Consider the following 19,128-nt stretch of genomic DNA (forward strand, 5'->3'; position numbering starts at 1 on the left):
CTTCGCCTCAGCTCTCCAAAAAGCTTGAATCACTGGAGCTAACGTATGAAGCTCTGTCCATCATTTGTTATTCGCTAAAGACGGGCCGCAGGGGACGGTGTGATATGTGGCCACTTGTAAAATGAAGCTGCAAACAAGTTTGTAAAATATCCCAAACAGTGCAGAGTTTCCCAGACTCGTACTCGCAGTTTGTTCATCTCACCTGTCGAATATTCACAATCAAGACATAAAGTGTCACTGGAGATACCGACAACCATCTTCTCTTACCCTCCCCGATTAGTTCTCTCTATGGCTTATTTTATATATAGCACTAAAGATTTATAAAATCAAGCTTGAGCCATTGGTTGTCATCTAACAAATACTATTTTTCAGAGGATCAAAGGATTTATCAGAAAAACAACAATCGTAGAATTCATTTTGCACCATTTGAAATTTTTTTTCTTCCCTCTCAAAGAGGAAAATAAAAATACAAATAAATATACTCTCGGTTATGAACATACGTTATTACACACCCACAATCAAATGAACAAAAGGGGACCACTCATTAACACCTTTTTTTTCCTTTATAGGTACATTCCTTTACAAAAGTATACAGTCCCTAAGAATGAGAAGTGAGGTATAGGCTGGGCCTGACGGAGAAACCCGATGCCCTTTGGGCCAAAAAGGTCAGAGGTCAGGTGATGACACATCCTTCGCCCTCCCCAGTTCAGTCTGTCAGAGCGAGAACAGGCAGAGAGTGTGTGTGTGTGTGTGCGTGTGTGTGTCGCTGAGAGCATGACGTGGCGTATTTTACACGGTGTGCCGGGCGAATCGCTGTTTTGTTTGACACGGCAACAAGTTCCCTCTTTTAAGAAGATTCTTAAATTGTGAGCTTCTTTTTTTTTTTCTTCATCTCCTTCACGTTGAGTCTATGCTGTGAACCATGAGGACGTATCCACAGTGTAGCTGATACATCGTGGAGATAAAAATGGATGTCTTTTAATTTTGTAAAGACCCAATGAAATGACAGTGATGCCTTTAAGGTACTCCTTGAAGATGACAGAATCCACGTGTGTTCTTGTAAAAAGCTTTTTTTTTTTCTTTACTCCACTCTTCAACTGGTCTGAAAAAGCCATTTGCACAGCAAAGAATTTGGACTATTGTTCTATAATCGGGCAGGAGATCCTGCTTAGCAGCTCAATTTGATCACGGTTCTGTTAATTGGGGTTTTTATTGTCCCTGTGGGTTGCAGCCTGCTGTGAATAAAAAAAATAAATAAAAAAAATCCACATCAGCAATCGTACTTTGTGGGCACTTCTGTATTTTGTGGCTGCTGCCCCTAGAAATAAAAACCTTCAACTGTTCCTTCAACTGGAAAACGAAGGACTCAAAGGAAACGTTCATTTAAAGTCTCGTGCTGGTCGTGTAGATGAGTTTCCAACGTATATTAAAAAAAAGAGATGATATGCTGTTGAAAATGGATCTGAGGGACGTCCCCCTGTACTCGCTGCTACTGTGACCCCTCTTTAATAAAAGAGACATATTTCTTTGATCTGCAAAGCATCTGTAAAAAAAGGATTCTCAGTGGATTTTTTAGTTTTGAATGATTTCGCGTCATTTTGGGCTGACTTGAAAGGAGGTGCTAAAGGAAACCTTTGTCTGGAGCAGGGTCGGGGTGAATGTGAATGTGGAGCAGGGCCTGTCGGGGGGGGGGGGGCCTCCATCAGGGAGGCGGGGGTATCTGCACCCCCAGCAGCTCGTACGCAAAGATGTTCCAGAAGATGGCAAAGAGGAGAAAGGTGATGAAGGAGAAGACGATGACCCACCAGGAGCACTGTTTCTGCAGGCTCTCCTCGTAGCTGCGCAGGATCAGCAGCCCCATGCTGATGCCCACCACGGCCCCCGACAGGTGGGCCATGAAGCTGGGCTGGGGCCCGGAGGAGGGCAGCGGGGGGGAGAAGCGAAGCCAGACGGCCCGGCCCACCTCTGAGCTCACTGCCGAGGAGAGAGAGAGAGCTGTCAATCAAACATGGTCTGAGACCGCGTCCATCTAAAATGGGAATAGAGATTTCAAATGGCAAATCGCTGCCATGTGTTCAGGGAGCCGATGGGTGGGAGTTGACTTTGTGTTGTTTGTTAATGTGAGCTGCACTGTGTAGAGGAGGATGTGTTTATGCAGAGTTCTAGATTTAAACGGATATTTACAAGACGAGTTGCTTTCAAAAGTTATTTGCCGTTGTTTGTTGCCGTTCACCCAGCTGAATAAATACTTGTGAAACACTTGTGGTAAAACTAGAGCAAATGTTCAGTCTTAGCAGCACTCACACCACTCAAAGAGCTGAACGCTCTGTTGGTAAAACACCAGGAGGAAATAAACATGGCCGCTGTGGGTTGGCGGGCGTCGGGACAGATGGAAGCAACATATTGCTCACTAATGAGAGTCACAGTGCATCCGTCCTCCAGGAGGGAGACGGGACAAAGTGGTCTGACTCGGAGAAAACAAAGAAACACGTCTCGCGCTAACAGAGGCCGCGGTGTGTCTTCTGAGGAGCTTCGAGACATTTTGCCTTTCAGGTTGTGAGAAGATGAACTATGTGAGACAGTGGAAGGTCACATGCACACTCGATGCGTAGAGAGAGTAAATCTGGACCACTTACTGCAGACCAGCGCCAGGATCATGCGGAGCAGCTTGTAGGGACAGCGCATCCCGGCCCAGTTCTGCAACACGGAGCAAAATGTGTCTGGTCAGCACCATCACCGTCACGACACCGAGCGCCGTGACAACAGAACACAAGTTTCTGTCCTCTGGACGCACCCGGGGACAGAAAGAGAGACGGCGTAGATCCACGTGAGTGATGGAGAAGGACAAGACGTGATTAGACACCTGGCTGCTCTCCACTTACTGGTTCCGGCCCAGTGGCACTACGTTAATTGGGGCTAAGATCATTTAACAGACGGGGGGAGAAGTGGCAAATAAATAGCCGCTGTGATTCTTCAGGGGGGGGTGGGATGGGATTTGAACCCTGCGTTTGTTGTGATGCTGCAGAAGGCCGATCTTTAACCAAACAACAGCCAACCCATTTAGTCTGATAGACATCCTGTTAGTGAAAAAGAAAGAAGAAAGTTCTTACTGATCCGAAGCAAATCTAAAAACTAAAACACAAAAGCTGGATTTGTTTGTTTCAGTCCGAGGGGACTCGACACGACGGACGACGAGGGATTTACCAGGTCGAGACCGGACAAGCTTCTGGTGAGAGGAGAACCAAGACGCGCCTCGAGGGATTTCCCGGCTAAAAGACCGGCACCGACGGTTAAAAGAGGAAACAAACGACCCGTCAGCTGCGGTCTCTTCTGCTCGAGGCTTTGATTTCCATCCCTGCCCCGACTGATCAGTCACATGTCACCTGTAACGCCGCCTCGAGAGCTGCAGAGGACGGCGCTTCACACGGAGACCTCGTGACACCCACAGATAAAATGCTGTAAAAACAAAAAGCTCTGGAGCAAGAGAATCCACCCTCTCAGAGGCCGTAAATAAACACGGGCTCAATAATTGATGCGAGTCTCTGCAACGCCAGTTCACTTTAGATTAATCCATTAAATGCAAGTGAAAACACGTCGGAGGGTTAGCTGTTAAACAAAAAGGTTCAAAGAGCTTCTCCGAAGGGGGGGGGGGCCACGTGGAATAATCAATGGCAGATTTCCAAAAGCAGCTGAGTGGTAAAAAATATGAATCAAATCAATGTGATGACTAGCAGTGTATATATATATATATATATATATATATACTGTATATATATATAGAAGCCTTTGACAATTCAGTACCACTCAAAAATTGCTTTGGAGCATAACAAGGGAGGCAATGATGATGATGATGATGACGCCGGTTACCATGACGACGTTGGCCAGGTGCGCTGAACACAGAGCGTAGACTCCTCCGGAGCCCCCCACCACCGGGGCGCGCATGTCGGTGATGGACACCGTCAGCGAGCCTGCAGAGAGACACGGGACAGACCCGGTGCGACATTAGGAGGAGACACAGAGGACGCCGGAGGGACAAAACAAAAGGGAGAGTCGGGTTACTCATCACGCCCCCCCCCCCCCCAGTGTCCTCAGGTGACCTTCAGGGGTTTATAAAACCACAAGACATTATTCGTAGCCTTTAACATTTATTCACAAATATGAACAGCGAGTTAATGAGAGAAATAATGATCCATAGAATAAGTAGAATAACTGTAAACTCGTGTCGTGGATGCAGGATGGATGTGTGTGTTCCTCAGTGTGCAGACACACGGGGGAAGTGGGACAGAACCCAGAGCAGCAGAAATCAGTCGCAGTCGCCACTGTTAATTACGCTAACGAGCTGATAAGGGAAGCGGAGAGGGAGGGGGGGGGGGGGGGACGATAAAACAAAACCGTCCCCTTTTTAATCACAGCTGGGTTTTGCTGGGAGTTGTGATCTCAGATCTATAATGCAGGTTGTGTGTGTGTGTGTGTGTGTGTGTGTGTGTGTGTGTGGGGCTGTGATGAGGACGGAAGGACGGATGCTAATCAGATCCTGAGTCACTCATCTCGCCCCGACGCCTTCGGGCCGTTTCACCGGGATTTACGGGGCCGGAGGAAGGAGGTTTGAGGAGATTTAAAGCTTTCTATTTTCAGAAGTCGCACACAAAGCAGCGACAACAGGGCGCCGTACGTTGCTTTGTGTCCTTTGTTGCTCTTGGTTCGGCGCCATTAAGTTTGACATATTCATGAATTTGTCGTCGGCAAAGTAAATGATAGAAACAACATCTTATTTTAGAAAAAGATTAGAAGCCCAATGATCCCGCACCGATGATGCTGTAATGCGACGTGGACAAAACCACCGGCCAAGATCCACATGAAGGTTCTGGCCACCTGACGTCGGCCCAATATTCAGCCGTTTTTTCTCTCTTAAAAACTCTTTCAATAGACGTGTTTCTGCTGCCACTTGTAAGCGAGTTCTTCTACACCTCGACACAATCTATCGAGTCCTGGATGAAGCCGCCTGGAGGCTCTTAAAGCGCCGCTTGGTTAACACAGGACCACCTTTTCAAGACGAGGAGACAACCCGAGACCTCCGGCATGAGGAATATTAAACCGTGCTGTCATGAGGGCTCTTCTGCTTAGGGGGGGGGGGGATTTAAGATTTAGGATTTAGGTGTGCGAGTATTTCGGCGCCGAGCTGACACATTCCATCTCGTGCACAGATTACTTATCCGTCCCGAAGTCCTCATCAACACCCTCAAATCTTCTTCTTCTTTTTTTTGGTGCTTTTTCTGCAGCGTTTGCTCGCAGCATAAGAACCGAGCCGCCAGACGCCACATCACTGTTACTCCGGGGGCCGCCCCTCAAGCTGTGGGTCAAACTCTGATGTTTCCAGACTCCGGGGGCGGGGGGGTTTGGGGGGGTTACGGTGCAGACGAGGGGCTGTAAGCTGATCCGGGGCCCCGAGGGGCCGCGATGGAGCAAAGTAGATGCCGCAATAAAAAAAAGACCGAATGGTCTAATCCGTGGAAAATATGCATCTGCAGGAACCCGTATGGAGCTCTTCACTGAGTGCTCTCTAGAGTTTGTAGGTGTGAGGAAGCATCCATTGTGATTACAGACACTATTTAATGGGAGAAGTGTGGCTGACTGCTCATGACCCCATGATGTCGAATAGATGTTTAAAGGAGGTTTCATCATCGGATGTCTAGACAACCAAGTGTGTTAAATAAGGCCCTGCTCTCCATCACGTTGGTTATATTAATGCAGGTGTGACATCACACCTGCATTAATAGATTCTTTTCACATCGACAGTCGGCTCGTGAAGTTGATGCAGCGGACTATTTACACATGCAGATGAAACACTGTGAATATAAAAATATGAACCAGTGCACACTTTAACACATTCACTCCATAGTGAAAACATATGCACTTCTAAGAAATTCAGTCGGGAGTTAAGACAGACTGCAAATCAGACTTGAATATGTTTACATGTTTACTCCTGCTGTGCTTTTGTTCATTTATTTAGTCTCTCGGTAAACACAGCGGGGATAGACCTCACACATCTGGTCATGTGTCGTCATGCATGCACCAAATGGCCGTGCACACAGATGTGTTGCAGTCACTGCGGCTGCTGGCGAACAAACCGGAGAAAAGCCCCAACGAGTTTATTTACTAAGCACAAAGAACAAGTGGGAGAGACTGAGGGAAAGAGGAGTGAATGAGGAGAGATGATAGAGAACGCACAATAAGAGGGACAGTTTCTTTTTAATTGTGCTAATAGAAGCGCATTTCATATTGTCTTGGATGTGAATTATGCGACCTTTGTTGAATGTCTTTTGGAGGTCTTTTGTCTATTTTACGGCCTCATCGCTTCAAATTGTTTTCCATTTCAAAGCCTCGTTTCAACTGCCGTCGCACTGAGGGAGGTCTGTTAAGGACATTTTCCACCTGGGAAGGAGGACGACTCGTCTGAGTCACCCAGACAGAAGGAGAGGAGGGAAAATATCATTGGGCTCTCCTTAAAGAGGAAAAGCAGGACACGCAATCAGTCCTCGTCCAGTCTGTGCAGCGTGTATGACGTCAATGTAAATGATGCAGCCAATAAATGTATATATTCTTTTTAATGAATACTTGAGGAAATTCTTAGTTTCTAGTTAAATGTTGCTTATTCACAGAAAACACCTTTCCTTTTCGTTAATTAACACTCAAGGAATCGAATAAGCAACTTTTAAACAAAGCAGCGATCCAGATGCTTTAGTTACAGGTGTAAAAACGGCCCTCAAGTGTTCTTTTTGGTAATTACCCTCCTTCCACTCACTCGATTACTTTCACATTTACGCACGGAAGACGCCCGGAGCGAACAGGATAATAAAAGTAATAATGCATACAGTCAGGGCGGGATTTATTATTTTATTATAAGTGTTTATATCGTGGCTGCAGCAGAACATGACTCGACACTCTGGACTCATCTCGTCGTTCCGTCGCCGCAGCAGAGCGACAGAGGACGAGGTTCCTTAGCAGGAATGATTCTGTAATTAGTTTCCGCCGCGTCCGAGGTCGAAATGTACAATGTCATGCTTTATTTTTAGGACTACAGCAGCGGGGCGATGCAACAACGCCGTCTGACTCGCACAAACTAAAACCATGGACTTTCAGCGTCTCGTGTCTTCCTTTTAAAACGGGAACTCTAAACAGTTTTTAATGAAGAATGCAGAGGCGCATTTTTCTCATGGGAGGTGTGTGTTCATCCGTGACAACGTTTATACTTTCGCGGCATTTGATGCACCTTCAAAAAGAAAACGCTCTTGTCTCTCCACTTTGAAAGCGAGCCCTGCAGCACACACACACACACACACAAAGACACAACACCTGCAGCTCGATGGCACCAATAACCCGCTGCTAAAAACAACAACAACATTGCGACAGACGCCGTGATTCAACTGGTGAGCAAGAAGAGGACGGCGTGAATATAAACACGAGTCTTGGGCACAAGAAAAGGGGAGAAAACCGAGTATCTCAGTGTCCGAGGCCGCGAGCAAGAAGGCGTCTTATTGACTTTAAACGGACGCTCTTCATTCATTATGTCGACTTAAAGGTCCCTCCCTCTCAGGACCTGACCCTTGAACTCTCATCAACTGACAAAAGAGTCCAACTGCACCGCCTTTCTAAGAGGACCCGTCAGACTTCAGCCAGAATCCAATGGTGAAATTATTATTCTGCTAAAAGTAGCAGCTCCTCCTCAAAGTTTAGGAGAAAGTCATTTATTATGTTGTGTTGAAAGTTAAATGCAAAAAGAAATTGGAATCTTATTCCCGGCTGGTTACACACTATTACCCCACAGTACTACGTGAATTTAATTTTTAAACACTTGGATCAGTCGAGCAGCGAAGTTGTAATGAACGCAGTTCAACTCGGGGGCTCAAGGGGGAACAAACACCAGCATCTCCTCGCTGCTTCCTGCAGCTTAAATCTCCAAACAGCATCTCAAACTGCACTTGGAATAATCCCCTGGAGAGAGAGAGAGAGAGAGAGCCTGCGCCACTCTCATGCTTTTTCCTGCTCAGAGTCCCCGGCTCGCTGTGATCACAGCTAAAATAAATCAAAGCCACAATAATTCATGAGTGTTCGGGAGTGCGTGTGCATGCTAGTGTGTGTGTGTGTGTGTGTGTGTGTGTGTGTTGGGGAGCGAGGGCTTGAACTTCAGCTCCATTTTTACTACTCTGCTTGCAGAAAGAAGACAGGAAGAAATTAATGAAGAATTGTCAGGTTGTCACATAGAAACAAAAGTTTTACTGAAAGAATGAAACCGAACAACAATGGTTCCCAGTGAAGATGAAAAGGGGGGAAAAAGGGGGGGTTTGCAGCAGGAACCACATCCGACAATCAGAGCAGATTTAAAAAAAACTCCAATCTCCTCGCTGGCTTGAAGGATGACGGTTAATGAGGCTCGAGCCCCTGAATCACTCAACAGGCCACTAGTAGATATCATAGGAAAAGAGGATGACAAATTCAGCTGGAGATGAGGAAAGTAATCACTTGCTCAAAGTAACTGCCATTATTGGTTCAATGTAAGCTCTTAAAAGGGCAACTCCAGTGTTTCACAGCCTCGGCTTTTGTGTCCCAGTGACTGATGGTGATGAGAGTTCATGAAATTGGTCCAGTGTTGAATGGAGACGGCGGCAGTTAAATCGCTCAGAGCAACTTCTCACCATCCACCCGGAGTGCTTGTTTTTAAACTTCTCCTCTGTTCACTAGCGCCGATGATGTGACACACAATGCAGCAGCTAAAAACATTAACTAACAAAGTCAAAACTGGTTAGTTGTGGTCATTCTAAATGTCTAAAAGAAGGAAAGGGTCCCGGTTCACTCACCGGCCAGCACTCCTGCCATGTAGAGCAGACTGATCCGTAAGATGCCGTGGACCATCTCCAAAGGAACGCCAATCATCAGCTGCAGCAAAGCATTGAACCCCAGCTGCTCCAACCTGAGCAGAAACGAAAAGAAGGTTTCAGCCCTGCGGCGCTGCAACAAACGGGGGGGGGGGGGGGGCGTGGACGTGCGGTGACGCAGGCGTACCCCACGTGCATGAACATGTAGCTGAAGAAGCGCCACACTTGGGCGCGGTGGCCGGGGTGGTAGACCAGGGGGCTCTTCATGAAGTCGGGCTGATAGGTCTGCAGCACCCACTTGTTCAGCATGATGCCGTAGCACATGAACACGATGATCTGCAACGGGAAGCAGGAATGAGGCCAAACGGGCCGACGTAGTCATTGCTCACAAAAAAGGTGCAAAACAAAACCCATTGTGCTTCACGGAAGACGGATTACGTTTCTTTTGTCTTTTACTTTTCCTCAGCTGATGCTCATTGGACTTGTGGAGACAAATTACTGCTTGCAGAAAAAAATTAAAATTGCACATCTGGTTCAATTCCATTAATTTCCTTTCATGGAATAATGACTCATTGTTTCGGTGAATCAAAACGAATGTGAACAGTTATTATCACAACCTCATTGTCGTTACAGACCATTCGGAGGCAACATCAAAGCGCTCGGCTTCCTTCCCTGTGAATGGTGATGATTTCAGGGGAAAAGGATGAGGTTTTGTGCACGAGCTGTAGGTTATTAAGGAGGGGGGGGGCGAGGGCTCACCTGCACGATGGTGACGACGGCGATGAAGACAGGTGGGGGGCACAGGCGGTTCTGGTGGAAGTACCAGCGCCGGTCCGTCTCGCAGGGCAGGATCTCGTAGGCCACGTAGCGGACGAAGCGCTTGTACAGACCCAGGCCCGTCTCGTCCAGCAGGATCTCCCTCTGCAGCGTGCGGCGTCCGTTGGCGATGGCCCGGCGGAAGCTGCTGGAGCGCTTGCTGCTCATCTGGTCGAAGGAGGAGGACGTTTATTATTTATTATATTAAGAGAACGAGCTGTCGTCTTAAGAATTAACGCTTGGGGGAAACTTGAGGGAAATCGGAGACGGAATCTGTTAACTTACACATTTCTACTTCATTTATGACATTATGATTCAGCACTATGAATAAAAATGAAATTAATGGGACATTATTTGGGGGGAAAATTTGCTTATTTCTTACTGATATTTGAATGAGGTAAACACCACTTTGCTGTCTACCACCATCTTAATGTTTCTTAACACATGACAGGACCTCTAATAAATAAATCATTTATTAGCATTATGCCGATGTTTGGTAGAAACACAATTTCAGATGATTAAAGAAAAGTCTTCACCTAAATGTATTACAATAATTCATCCAGTAGGTAGGAGGTGAAAAACTTGATGTAAAAGCATATTTAACTGATATTTGACAAAACAGAAAGTTGAAGGATTGGACCCGTTTTCTTGTTTAATTTAATGAGAAAGTAATTTTGACTCTGCAGTTAAACTACATGAAAGCCTTGCTACATGCATATGCAACAAGAGAGAAGACAGAACTGCAGCTATTCAGCTGCAGTTCTGTCTTTATTTATGGCTGATAAAAAAAGTTAAATAATTTAAGTTTTTGATTTAAACAGTGACTGCCGGCAGAGCTGATTGCAGCTTAGACATCGCGACAAATTGGCTCGTCAGATTGATTTTGCCCTTGAAAAGCAAATCTTTGTCAGGAGGAACTGGTCCTTTGAAAGAGAAAGTGTGTGTTTGTGTGTGTGTGAGAGAGAGAGAGAGAGAGTATTCATGTTATCGCAGACTCCAGGTCTGCTTGGTGAGCAGCAGCTCTGAAGCAGCCTGCAGGTCAGTGGGACCAACTCCTAAATAAGTGAAGTTTAGGATGAAAACTATCACAATGCCACTATTTTTGACAGCCCGGGGCAGACGAGGGTTCTTTTTCATCCGATTTACCGCCACTGAAAAATGTTCAAACAGCCGGGAGGTCCTTAACAAACATCGGCATTTCCTCATTGGACGCCGGCATGCAGGACTTCCAGGTGAGAGTCGGTGGCAGAGCCAGAATTATCCTTCAATCAAAACACGTGCTATAACGCGATGAGACACTTTACGAAATGTGGTTTTCCTGGCACCAGATGGAACTGGTAGCGGCATAAACCCTTGCCTACAGGTTTCTAATAATAGTAACTGTAGACAACATGGCAGCCTCATAGGAAGTGTTACGAAACCTCCGTGGGGGGGGGGGGGGGGGGCCTTGTAGGAAGCACGACCCGCCATTAAAAGTCCCGCGATGGTGATTCATTAGCCGGTTCCCCGCTGCGCATACGTAGACGCAGTAGGAGGCGCAGTTAATTAAACTGTGGGTCAATATTCAGAAAAGCTTCGTGCCTTTATTATTGCTCGGGAAAAACAGAGAGGAAGTGGAAGTGGGGGGGGGGGGGGGGGGTCGTACAGAGAGGATGTGAGCGCCTGTTGCACAACGATAACCAGAACGACGCTGAGCAGAGCCGCTGCCTCCCGCAGATGGAGGGAGGCACATTTAGTATTGAAATCAGGCCCTGCAAGATGCAATTATGCTGCACTTGAGGGGGGGGGGGGGGCGAAAGCAGAGGAAGAGGAGCAGAGGCACACGAGAGGCTCGGCCCTCGGGTTCCGTGGAGCACCAAGCTGAAGACATCTTGTCTCTCATTTGTCGCGACGTTACAACAAAGAAGAGCGAGCGGGACTTTTATAGATGCAGAGAGACGGATTTATTCAAACACACCGCCTCGCCTTCGCTCTGCATAATGGATGCTGAGCACAGAGAGCAAGGTAGTAACCCCCCCCCCCCCCCTTAAGGGACAGCTGAACGGGTCAAACAAGCGTCCGTCCTGCTCCGCTCGGTGCTTACTGTACATGATGCTGCTCTCGGCTCCAGTCAATCGTCCTCGATGGATTAATTAGCCGCACCGCGCGGTCAATGCCGCTCGGCTCAATAGCAATTAGGGAAAACAAATGGAACAAGGTGAGGTTTAAAAGGCTGTTCAGCACTGCAGATCAGAAAAAAGATCATTTATTTCGCCCAGTTTATGATGGTGGCCATCTTTCCCTCACAGTGGTGATATTAATAATGTATTGTTAGAATATTACAGATGTACCACCTCACACACACACACACACACACACACACAAGAATCTAAACCACTGCGGATCTCAGCCTCTCTGATTCTACCATGACCCACATACTGGGGCTCTTTCTTGCCCAAACCCCTTTAAAGTGAGAGTCCATCTATTTTCCCCTCAGCCTTTTTGCTGCCACAGCCTTGCTTTATGGTTTAATCATTGCGGTGCAAAAACTTAAAGGGCGGGGGGGGGGCGGGGGGGGGTTCGACAACCTTCACTCCAGGACTCTTAAGCAAAGTGCATCCCTTTTTGTCAGCTGAGAGCCTTGACTGGAGTTCGGGATGCGACGTCGACAGGTCACATCCCCGGAGACGAATGCAACTCAATGCGGCTTCAAATGACAGGAAAGCTTAAAGCTGCTATTTACAAACTACAGGACTCCAGCAGGAATATAATTTAAGTATCCAGCTAAGCATATCCTCTAAGTAGAGGATACTTCCTCCAACCAGGAAAAAGACAACCCTAAATCCTAATCCCTACAGTACACCCACTGGTGGCTAAATGAACCGCGGCGGCCATTTTGGACTTTAGCGAAACTACCAACAGAAGGAAAACAACGGCACACAACATCATCGGTTGACTCTGTTTAAAGAGATCAATACCTGCAGGAGTGTGTACAACCGCAGGTTCACATGTGGGAACCGTCTCTCTGCGTCACAGAAAAAAACCTCGGCGTGTAGACGTTTCAGTGCGTGCCAAATGTGTGACGCGTTGTCTCGCCGTGTGGGATGCTTTCTGATGTGGATTATTGGTCAGATACAGACCAGGAGCATACGCTCTACTCTCTCAGTGGATATGAAGGAGTTAGTGTGTGTGTGTGTGTGTGTGTGTGTGTGTGTGTGTGTGTGTGTGTGTGTGTGTGTGTGTGTGCACAGATCCCCAAGAGAGGTTTTAGCACAGCGTTACTTATTCACCCCTCTGGCTGAGATCGCCCTGCATGAAAGATGAGTCCAACACAAACGATGTCAGAGAAACACACACACACACACGAGAGGCTGCTGCCTAACGGTGCACTTCAAACACATTTACACCCACTGAGGTCGGGCACCGTGGATTCAGTGTGTAGAACAACAAATCAGAAAATGTTCAACACGCCCGTTAGGAGACATAACACAGAAGCAAACATCACACGCACACGCACACACACACACACACACACACACACACACACACACGCACACACACACACACACACACACACACACACACACACACACACACACAGACCTGAGAGAGTGAAGCGTAGAACAGAAAGGCAGCGAGGGGAAAATGTCGTGAATCATGTGGCAGCCTTGAGCTCGTCCGCATTTAGTTCAGCATGGGGGGGGGGGGCACATTTACATCCACATTTGAATATCCTCTAAATTAGTCAGCAAATGTGCACTGGCGGCGCTCATGCGTATGAATGAGAGTCTGTCTGGGCCTGAGACAGTATGTTTGGATCAGGGAGAGGAAGCGGACGGCTTAATTATTCATTTTATGTATGCTAATCGTATGCATGCACCGTGCAGGGATGGCATGAGGGTTCACATGCATGTGTGTGTGTGTGTGTGTGTGTGTGTGTGTCAGACAAATCTTTCCAATCAGACCATGGGGTCAATATCCGTCAGACCGGGCGTTCTCCGTTTACCGCCCGCTGCTGCCGGGCCAAATCGAAGGCAATTTGCATTTTGGCTGATGGGCCGTTTTCAAAGCGTCTCCGTGATGCTTTTGGAGGCGAGGCAATGAGATCTGGGGGGGTGGGGGGGTCAAGGAGTGATACTACATGAGGAAGAGGGCGGCTGTAAAGCAGCACCTCGGATCCTTCGTAACGGGACACGAGACGGAGAGGAAGGAGATCAGAGACAAAGAGAGACGGGGTAAACAGAGCGAGGGAGAGAAGACAAGAGAGTGTGAAATGAGCTTAAGGGAGTGAAAGTACGCCAGGAATGTAATTACCAGGAGCAGAAAGGAGGCCGTTGCTCGCAGAGAATCAGTCCTGCACACGTAAAGCGCTCCGATGTTTCAAATGAGCAACGGCAAAAGACACATGAAGCGGGGAGAAGAGAAGGAGCAGGCGGACCACAAAGGCGGCCGGGCTTATTAAAAGAATTCATCACCACTATTTCATTACCTGCATTTGAGCGGCATTGTGCTGCTTTCGGCTCGCTGTGGGGGCTCTGTGTGGATTTACCGACACGCTAAGTGGAAAGATTGATCCTCCCCTTTCTGCCGGGCGACGGCCTGAATGGTTGAGTCAATTTCCGCCGCCGCCGCAGAGCCGCCCGGATCAATTCTGTAACCTTTCTGGAAGTGTGTGTGTGTGTGTGTGTGTGTGTGTGTGTGTGTGTGTGTGTGTCCCGGGACGTGGTTGTGCGCGTGCAGTCCCACTCACCAGCTCGATGAGCTCCTGGTAGCACACCTGCCCCTCTTCATTGCTCTGCACCAGCGCTAGCAGCATGTCCAGTTTGGACGGGTCCAGCTGCAGCTCATGGTGCTCCACCAAGCTGGTGAAGTTCTCCACTGCGATGAAACCGGTGTTGTCTGGGTCCAGCTGGAAGACAAGAAGACGACAGCCCGCTCTCAGGTCACTGGGGCACAGAAAGGACGCCGGTCGCTGATCACGCATGCGTCAACGTTGACCTCCGCCGCGCTCCGATGGCGAGCGGCACCGCGGAGATGAAGCACAGATGAAGAAGACACATGGAGAAGGCACTGATGGAGACAGATGGAAAGCTACGACACTGGCGGCCTGCGGGGCAGCGGAGGCTGGACCACATTCCACTGCATTTAAAGAGGAGCAGGCAGCGGCGTGGCCGTTGTTGTTGTTGTTGTTGTTGTTTGCGGTGACCTGCAGTCTCCTCGGCATTAAGCGGAGGTCAATGTTTCGGTGTTTCTGCAGGATGCAAATAGTCAATGAGGTTTTTCTTCATCACTCACTCACTCGCTCACTCACTGCTCATGAATGTGTCATAAATAGCGCCTGCTTAAAGATGGGGTGTAAAGTATAGGGTGTGTGTGTGTCTACGCTGGGTTGGAGTAATGTGGGGGGGGGGGTGGGGGGGTGTAGCAGCTTCAGGGTTTCTTTTTTTCTCCTCCTTCCCTTCTTCGAAATGCCCACAATTGCTCCGCGACGGAGTGTTAATTTCTCCTTCCGGTTCTGTTTGGAACGTTGCGATTGTGAAGCTGCGCCTGAGGAGAAACTCGCTGCTTCTCCTTTCACGGCTTCCTAAATGCTAACGTGGCCTTGTTAGGTCTCAGCTTCTGGATCGCCCCCCCCCCTCAACTGAGGCGCTGTGGACCGATGGGCATCTCCCTCTGAACGTGCTCTTCTTCAACTGCCCCCCCCCCCCCTCCTCCCAAAGTCTAGTTGAACACATGCCTCCTTTTATCCTTCTCTTTTATCAGATTTTTTAGTTTTGATGCTACTTTTCATCCATTTGACTCAACAGCAAGGATTACACATGAATGGCAGATACTTGATAACCTCCCTCACACGTCCCCTCATAGAGCCTCAGCACCTCCTGATCCGACAGCCAGTATTAAGGCCCCCCCAGCAAAGGTGTGAAATAAAAAATGAACCCGGACGGTCTGAGAAGAATAAAAACGGCTCGCCACTTGCTCTTCTTCTCTTTCCCATAAGAGGGCTCTGCATCCACTCGCCACAGAGGGGAGATAGATCAGATTCTAATGTGCTCCTGGCTCGTGGGGGGCGGGGGGGTCAGGGAGCCTCACCGGGGACGTCTGATTACGGCCGTCCTCCGTCCGCAGCGGGGGGGCCGGGGTTTGTCAGTGAGCTGAGGGACGGGTGAGCGCCGGAGGACTGAAGCAGCCATCGAAGCGACTCCACCGCTGGCAAGGGCGACACTTTGACGAGCTGCGCGCGTTGCCGTGGTTACCGGTCGCCTCTGTGTATCCCCGGCCCGACATAGGAGAGACACAGACCGGGGGGGGGGTCTCACACTGATCCCAGCCTGCTGATCAGCTGATCACAGCGGCTCAGGAGTGAACGTGGTGGGTTGCGTCGTCCTGAGACGCAGCGACCGGGCCACTGATTCTGTGATTATCACAACGCAAGTTCTGCCCCGCTGTTCCAGTCATTATGCGCCGATTTTACTGCCGTCGCTCGGCGATGTGACGGCCGTTAGCGGCTCGGATCTCTCGCCTCACGCTGAGGACTGAGGGGATTTTTCCCTGATGCAAACGCTCTCGAATTACATTTCCTGGCGTTTAGACGCGGCACAAACAGCCGGAGGCGTCTTTAAAACACGGCTCAATGTGAATTAGCATCAGAGAGTGAGGAGAGGGTGCAGTCTATAAGAGCCTTACTCCCCCTTACATCCAGGGCCCAAAGTCCTTATGGCAGGGATATAAATAAACCAAATGAAAAATGAATGACAGATGGAGAGATCTTCACCAATGATAGCGTACTCAGTGCTGTGGTGTAAAGACTATCAGCGTCTTTTGGAGCCTGGATAGGCCACAAATAGCCTGAGCTCAGCATTGCAGACAAAGACCAATAAAACAAGAACTTGCGTTGCTAATGTTGCTTTTCCCCTCCGTGTGTAAAAGGGTGCGATATCCGCTCTCCTTTAAACCTGCACGTTTAAACTAAACACGTTTTCGAATGGAAAAAGTTTAGTGTCTTTAACTTAATGTGTGCTTGACTAAAGGGAATAAAAAGTGTTATCTTAAAACTCAATGCTCAATAAAATACATGTGGCAGTGACACAGTAATATTCTCCTTTTGCAGATTGCTAAATCCAAGATGCCCTCAAGAGAAGCACTTGACCTCCAGCTGCTCTTGTGGTTCGGCTTCGCGGCGGTCTGGGCTCCGGTGAATGTGAGCGTTTAAATTCGGTGCCCAGAACCGCACAACGAACGAGGCACATCCTGTGTTCGGCCAAGCAGAGGCTTGGCTTTAAAATGTGTCTATGAAGGAAGAACGAGGTGGGCATTTACCAGTGTGGCACTATACGTAAAAATACAACTGTGCACATGATGGCAGAAACACGCACACACACACACTTCTCCCTCAAGGCTGTTGAGCGTGTTGATCAATGTGTTGCTGATGGGCCCCCATGACGGGACCCCCAAACAGCATCGGATGATTGACTCCTCCCTGGTGGACCAGAAGCCCCATTCATCAAATCACCGGTCGGAATGCAAGACTGCGTTAAATGACACACACACACACACACACACACACACACACACACACACACACACACACACACACACACACACACACACACACACACACACACACACACACACACACACACACACACACACACACACACACACACACACACACACACACACAGCTCTATTAATCTTGGAAATGGTGCATAGATCTGAGTGCACAGTAAAAACAGCAGTTTTTGGAGGGCTCCAGTTGTCAAGGGCAACGTTGTTTTCAATGGCCTGAATATGACCACTAACACGGTGTTTTCAACAGCAAAAAAAACAAAAAAACAGTCTGAAGCCAAATAACAGCTTCTATTCTGGAGCAAAACCGTGACCTGGTCGCCACGGGAACCGCAGCTGGATCCCTTGAAATGAAAAACACAGAATAATCCTGCAGTCTCTGATTCTTGGGTTCCTGAGATGATGAGATGTGTCGATGTGGCCAACATGGAACAAAAAAAACCCAAAAAGACATGGAGACACATTCAGAGGTACGCAAACACAAACACTGGAGACGCACACACAGCATGAATGCTACAGATGATGCTGCAGCTGGAATGCACCAATAATGTGTCATTCCTCAAATGGAGAATGCTCCCACACGTCTATACATCAACTCACACAGCATGCCCATGCCTCCATTTGCCCCCCGCCCGCCCCCACCGTCCCATAAGCCATGATCTGACCTCACATTCTCTGGGCCCACATGGCTCCATGATGCTGGCGTCCGTCGAGTGGTCTCACGCTCTCATTGCAAACAGACCCTGCTATCAATCATCGGCTCTTCCCCCCCCCCCCGCTGCCTCAGTCCCTGGATAGGCGACGACGTGGCCCGGGCGCCCGTAACCATAGAAACCTCTGCCGCTGCCTGCTCACTTGCTTACCTGCTCTTGTATGAGCTGAAACAGGGAGCTTCTCTCCATATACTGGCCAGGGAGGGGAGAGGAGCCGCCGAGGACAAGGGCATAGGGGGGAGCAAGGGAGGAGCGGAGGTGGCGGCGGTCAAGGATGGGGTAAGGCGGAGGGGGATCTGGTTGAGGAAGCAGCTGGTGCCTAAATAGTAACGCCAGGCCCCTTCGCTTGCCGCTGCGTTTCCCCCCCCCCCCCCTCCTTTGGTGATGGAGAAAGCCTGGTGAGCCCTCTTTTTTTTTTTTTTTTTGTGTCCCTCCGAGCTGGCGGCGTCGCTGCAGTCAGAACAGCCGGCGCTGTGTGGCACGCCGAGTGTGGACGGGGTGTCCAAGTGGGCCGTGTCTCCGCTCGGTGCAGCGTGGCGGTGAAACCCGGCTTCAGCAGACGACGGGCGAAGGCAGGACCAGCAGCTCTCATTCACTCTCCTCCTCCTCCTCCTCCTCTATCCCATCGCACTGACTCCTCTCTCTCTCCCTCCCTCCCTCCCTCCCCTCATGCACACACTGCGCTGCCTGCATACCAATGAGGCCGCGGAGGGAGGTGGCCTCTCTCTTCCAATCGGAAAAGGGGGAGGGAGTGGCCACGGGCTGCGGCTCCTCTCTTCAGTGCTAGTGAGGCGGCTCAGGGGATGGGCTCCACTGCGGCTTTGCACTTACCACACACACACACACACACACACACACACACACACACACACACACACACACACACACACACACACACACACTGTAAACAAGACAAACGCTACCAAGACACAGGCGTATGGTGAAGTCCAAACCATGTGTTCGTTTGAGGGCTGATGGTGGACCAAACAGAGCTGCTGGAGCCCGATGGACACCACGGACCTGCAGCCCTCTACATCTCCGAGCTGGTTGTAAAGGACGTGGCACATTAGTGCATTGTGCGCACTGCCGCACCATCACGCAAACACATGCTCGAGTTCGACCCGCTGGTCCTCCAATGAGCGGCACCACAACAATGATTCTAGACCACAATCCCCAATTCG

General features: G+C 49.1%; 1 protein-coding gene across 3 annotated transcripts; it reads right to left on the bottom strand.

The window, feature by feature from the left end:
• Nucleotides 1-1,695: 1,695 nt before the first annotated feature.
• Nucleotides 1,696-18,590, bottom strand: rhbdl1 (rhomboid, veinlet-like 1 (Drosophila)). Of its 3 annotated transcripts, none has more exons than XM_037464194.2 (8): nt 18,098-18,590; nt 14,419-14,577; nt 9,633-9,857; nt 9,061-9,209; nt 8,856-8,968; nt 3,868-3,968; nt 2,637-2,697; nt 1,696-1,974 (listed from the first exon to the last, which is right to left on the bottom strand). In XM_037464194.2, the coding sequence occupies exons 1-8, from the start codon at nt 18,134-18,136 to the stop codon at nt 1,703-1,705; spliced, it is 1,119 nt and encodes a 372-aa protein (XP_037320091.1). In that variant the 5' UTR covers nt 18,137-18,590; the 3' UTR covers nt 1,696-1,702. The 3 variants fall into 3 exon arrangements, with proteins under 3 accessions (XP_037320091.1, XP_037320092.1, XP_037320093.1); XM_037464195.2 differs by lacking the exon at nt 18,098-18,590 and adding an exon at nt 17,900-18,011; XM_037464196.2 differs by lacking the exon at nt 18,098-18,590 and adding an exon at nt 17,905-17,983.
• Between the last annotated feature and the right edge of the window lie 538 nt (nt 18,591-19,128).

This window comes from Pungitius pungitius, chromosome 21, assembly GCF_949316345.1.
Source record: "Pungitius pungitius chromosome 21, fPunPun2.1, whole genome shotgun sequence".
NCBI classification, from domain to species: domain Eukaryota; kingdom Metazoa; phylum Chordata; class Actinopteri; order Perciformes; family Gasterosteidae; genus Pungitius; species Pungitius pungitius.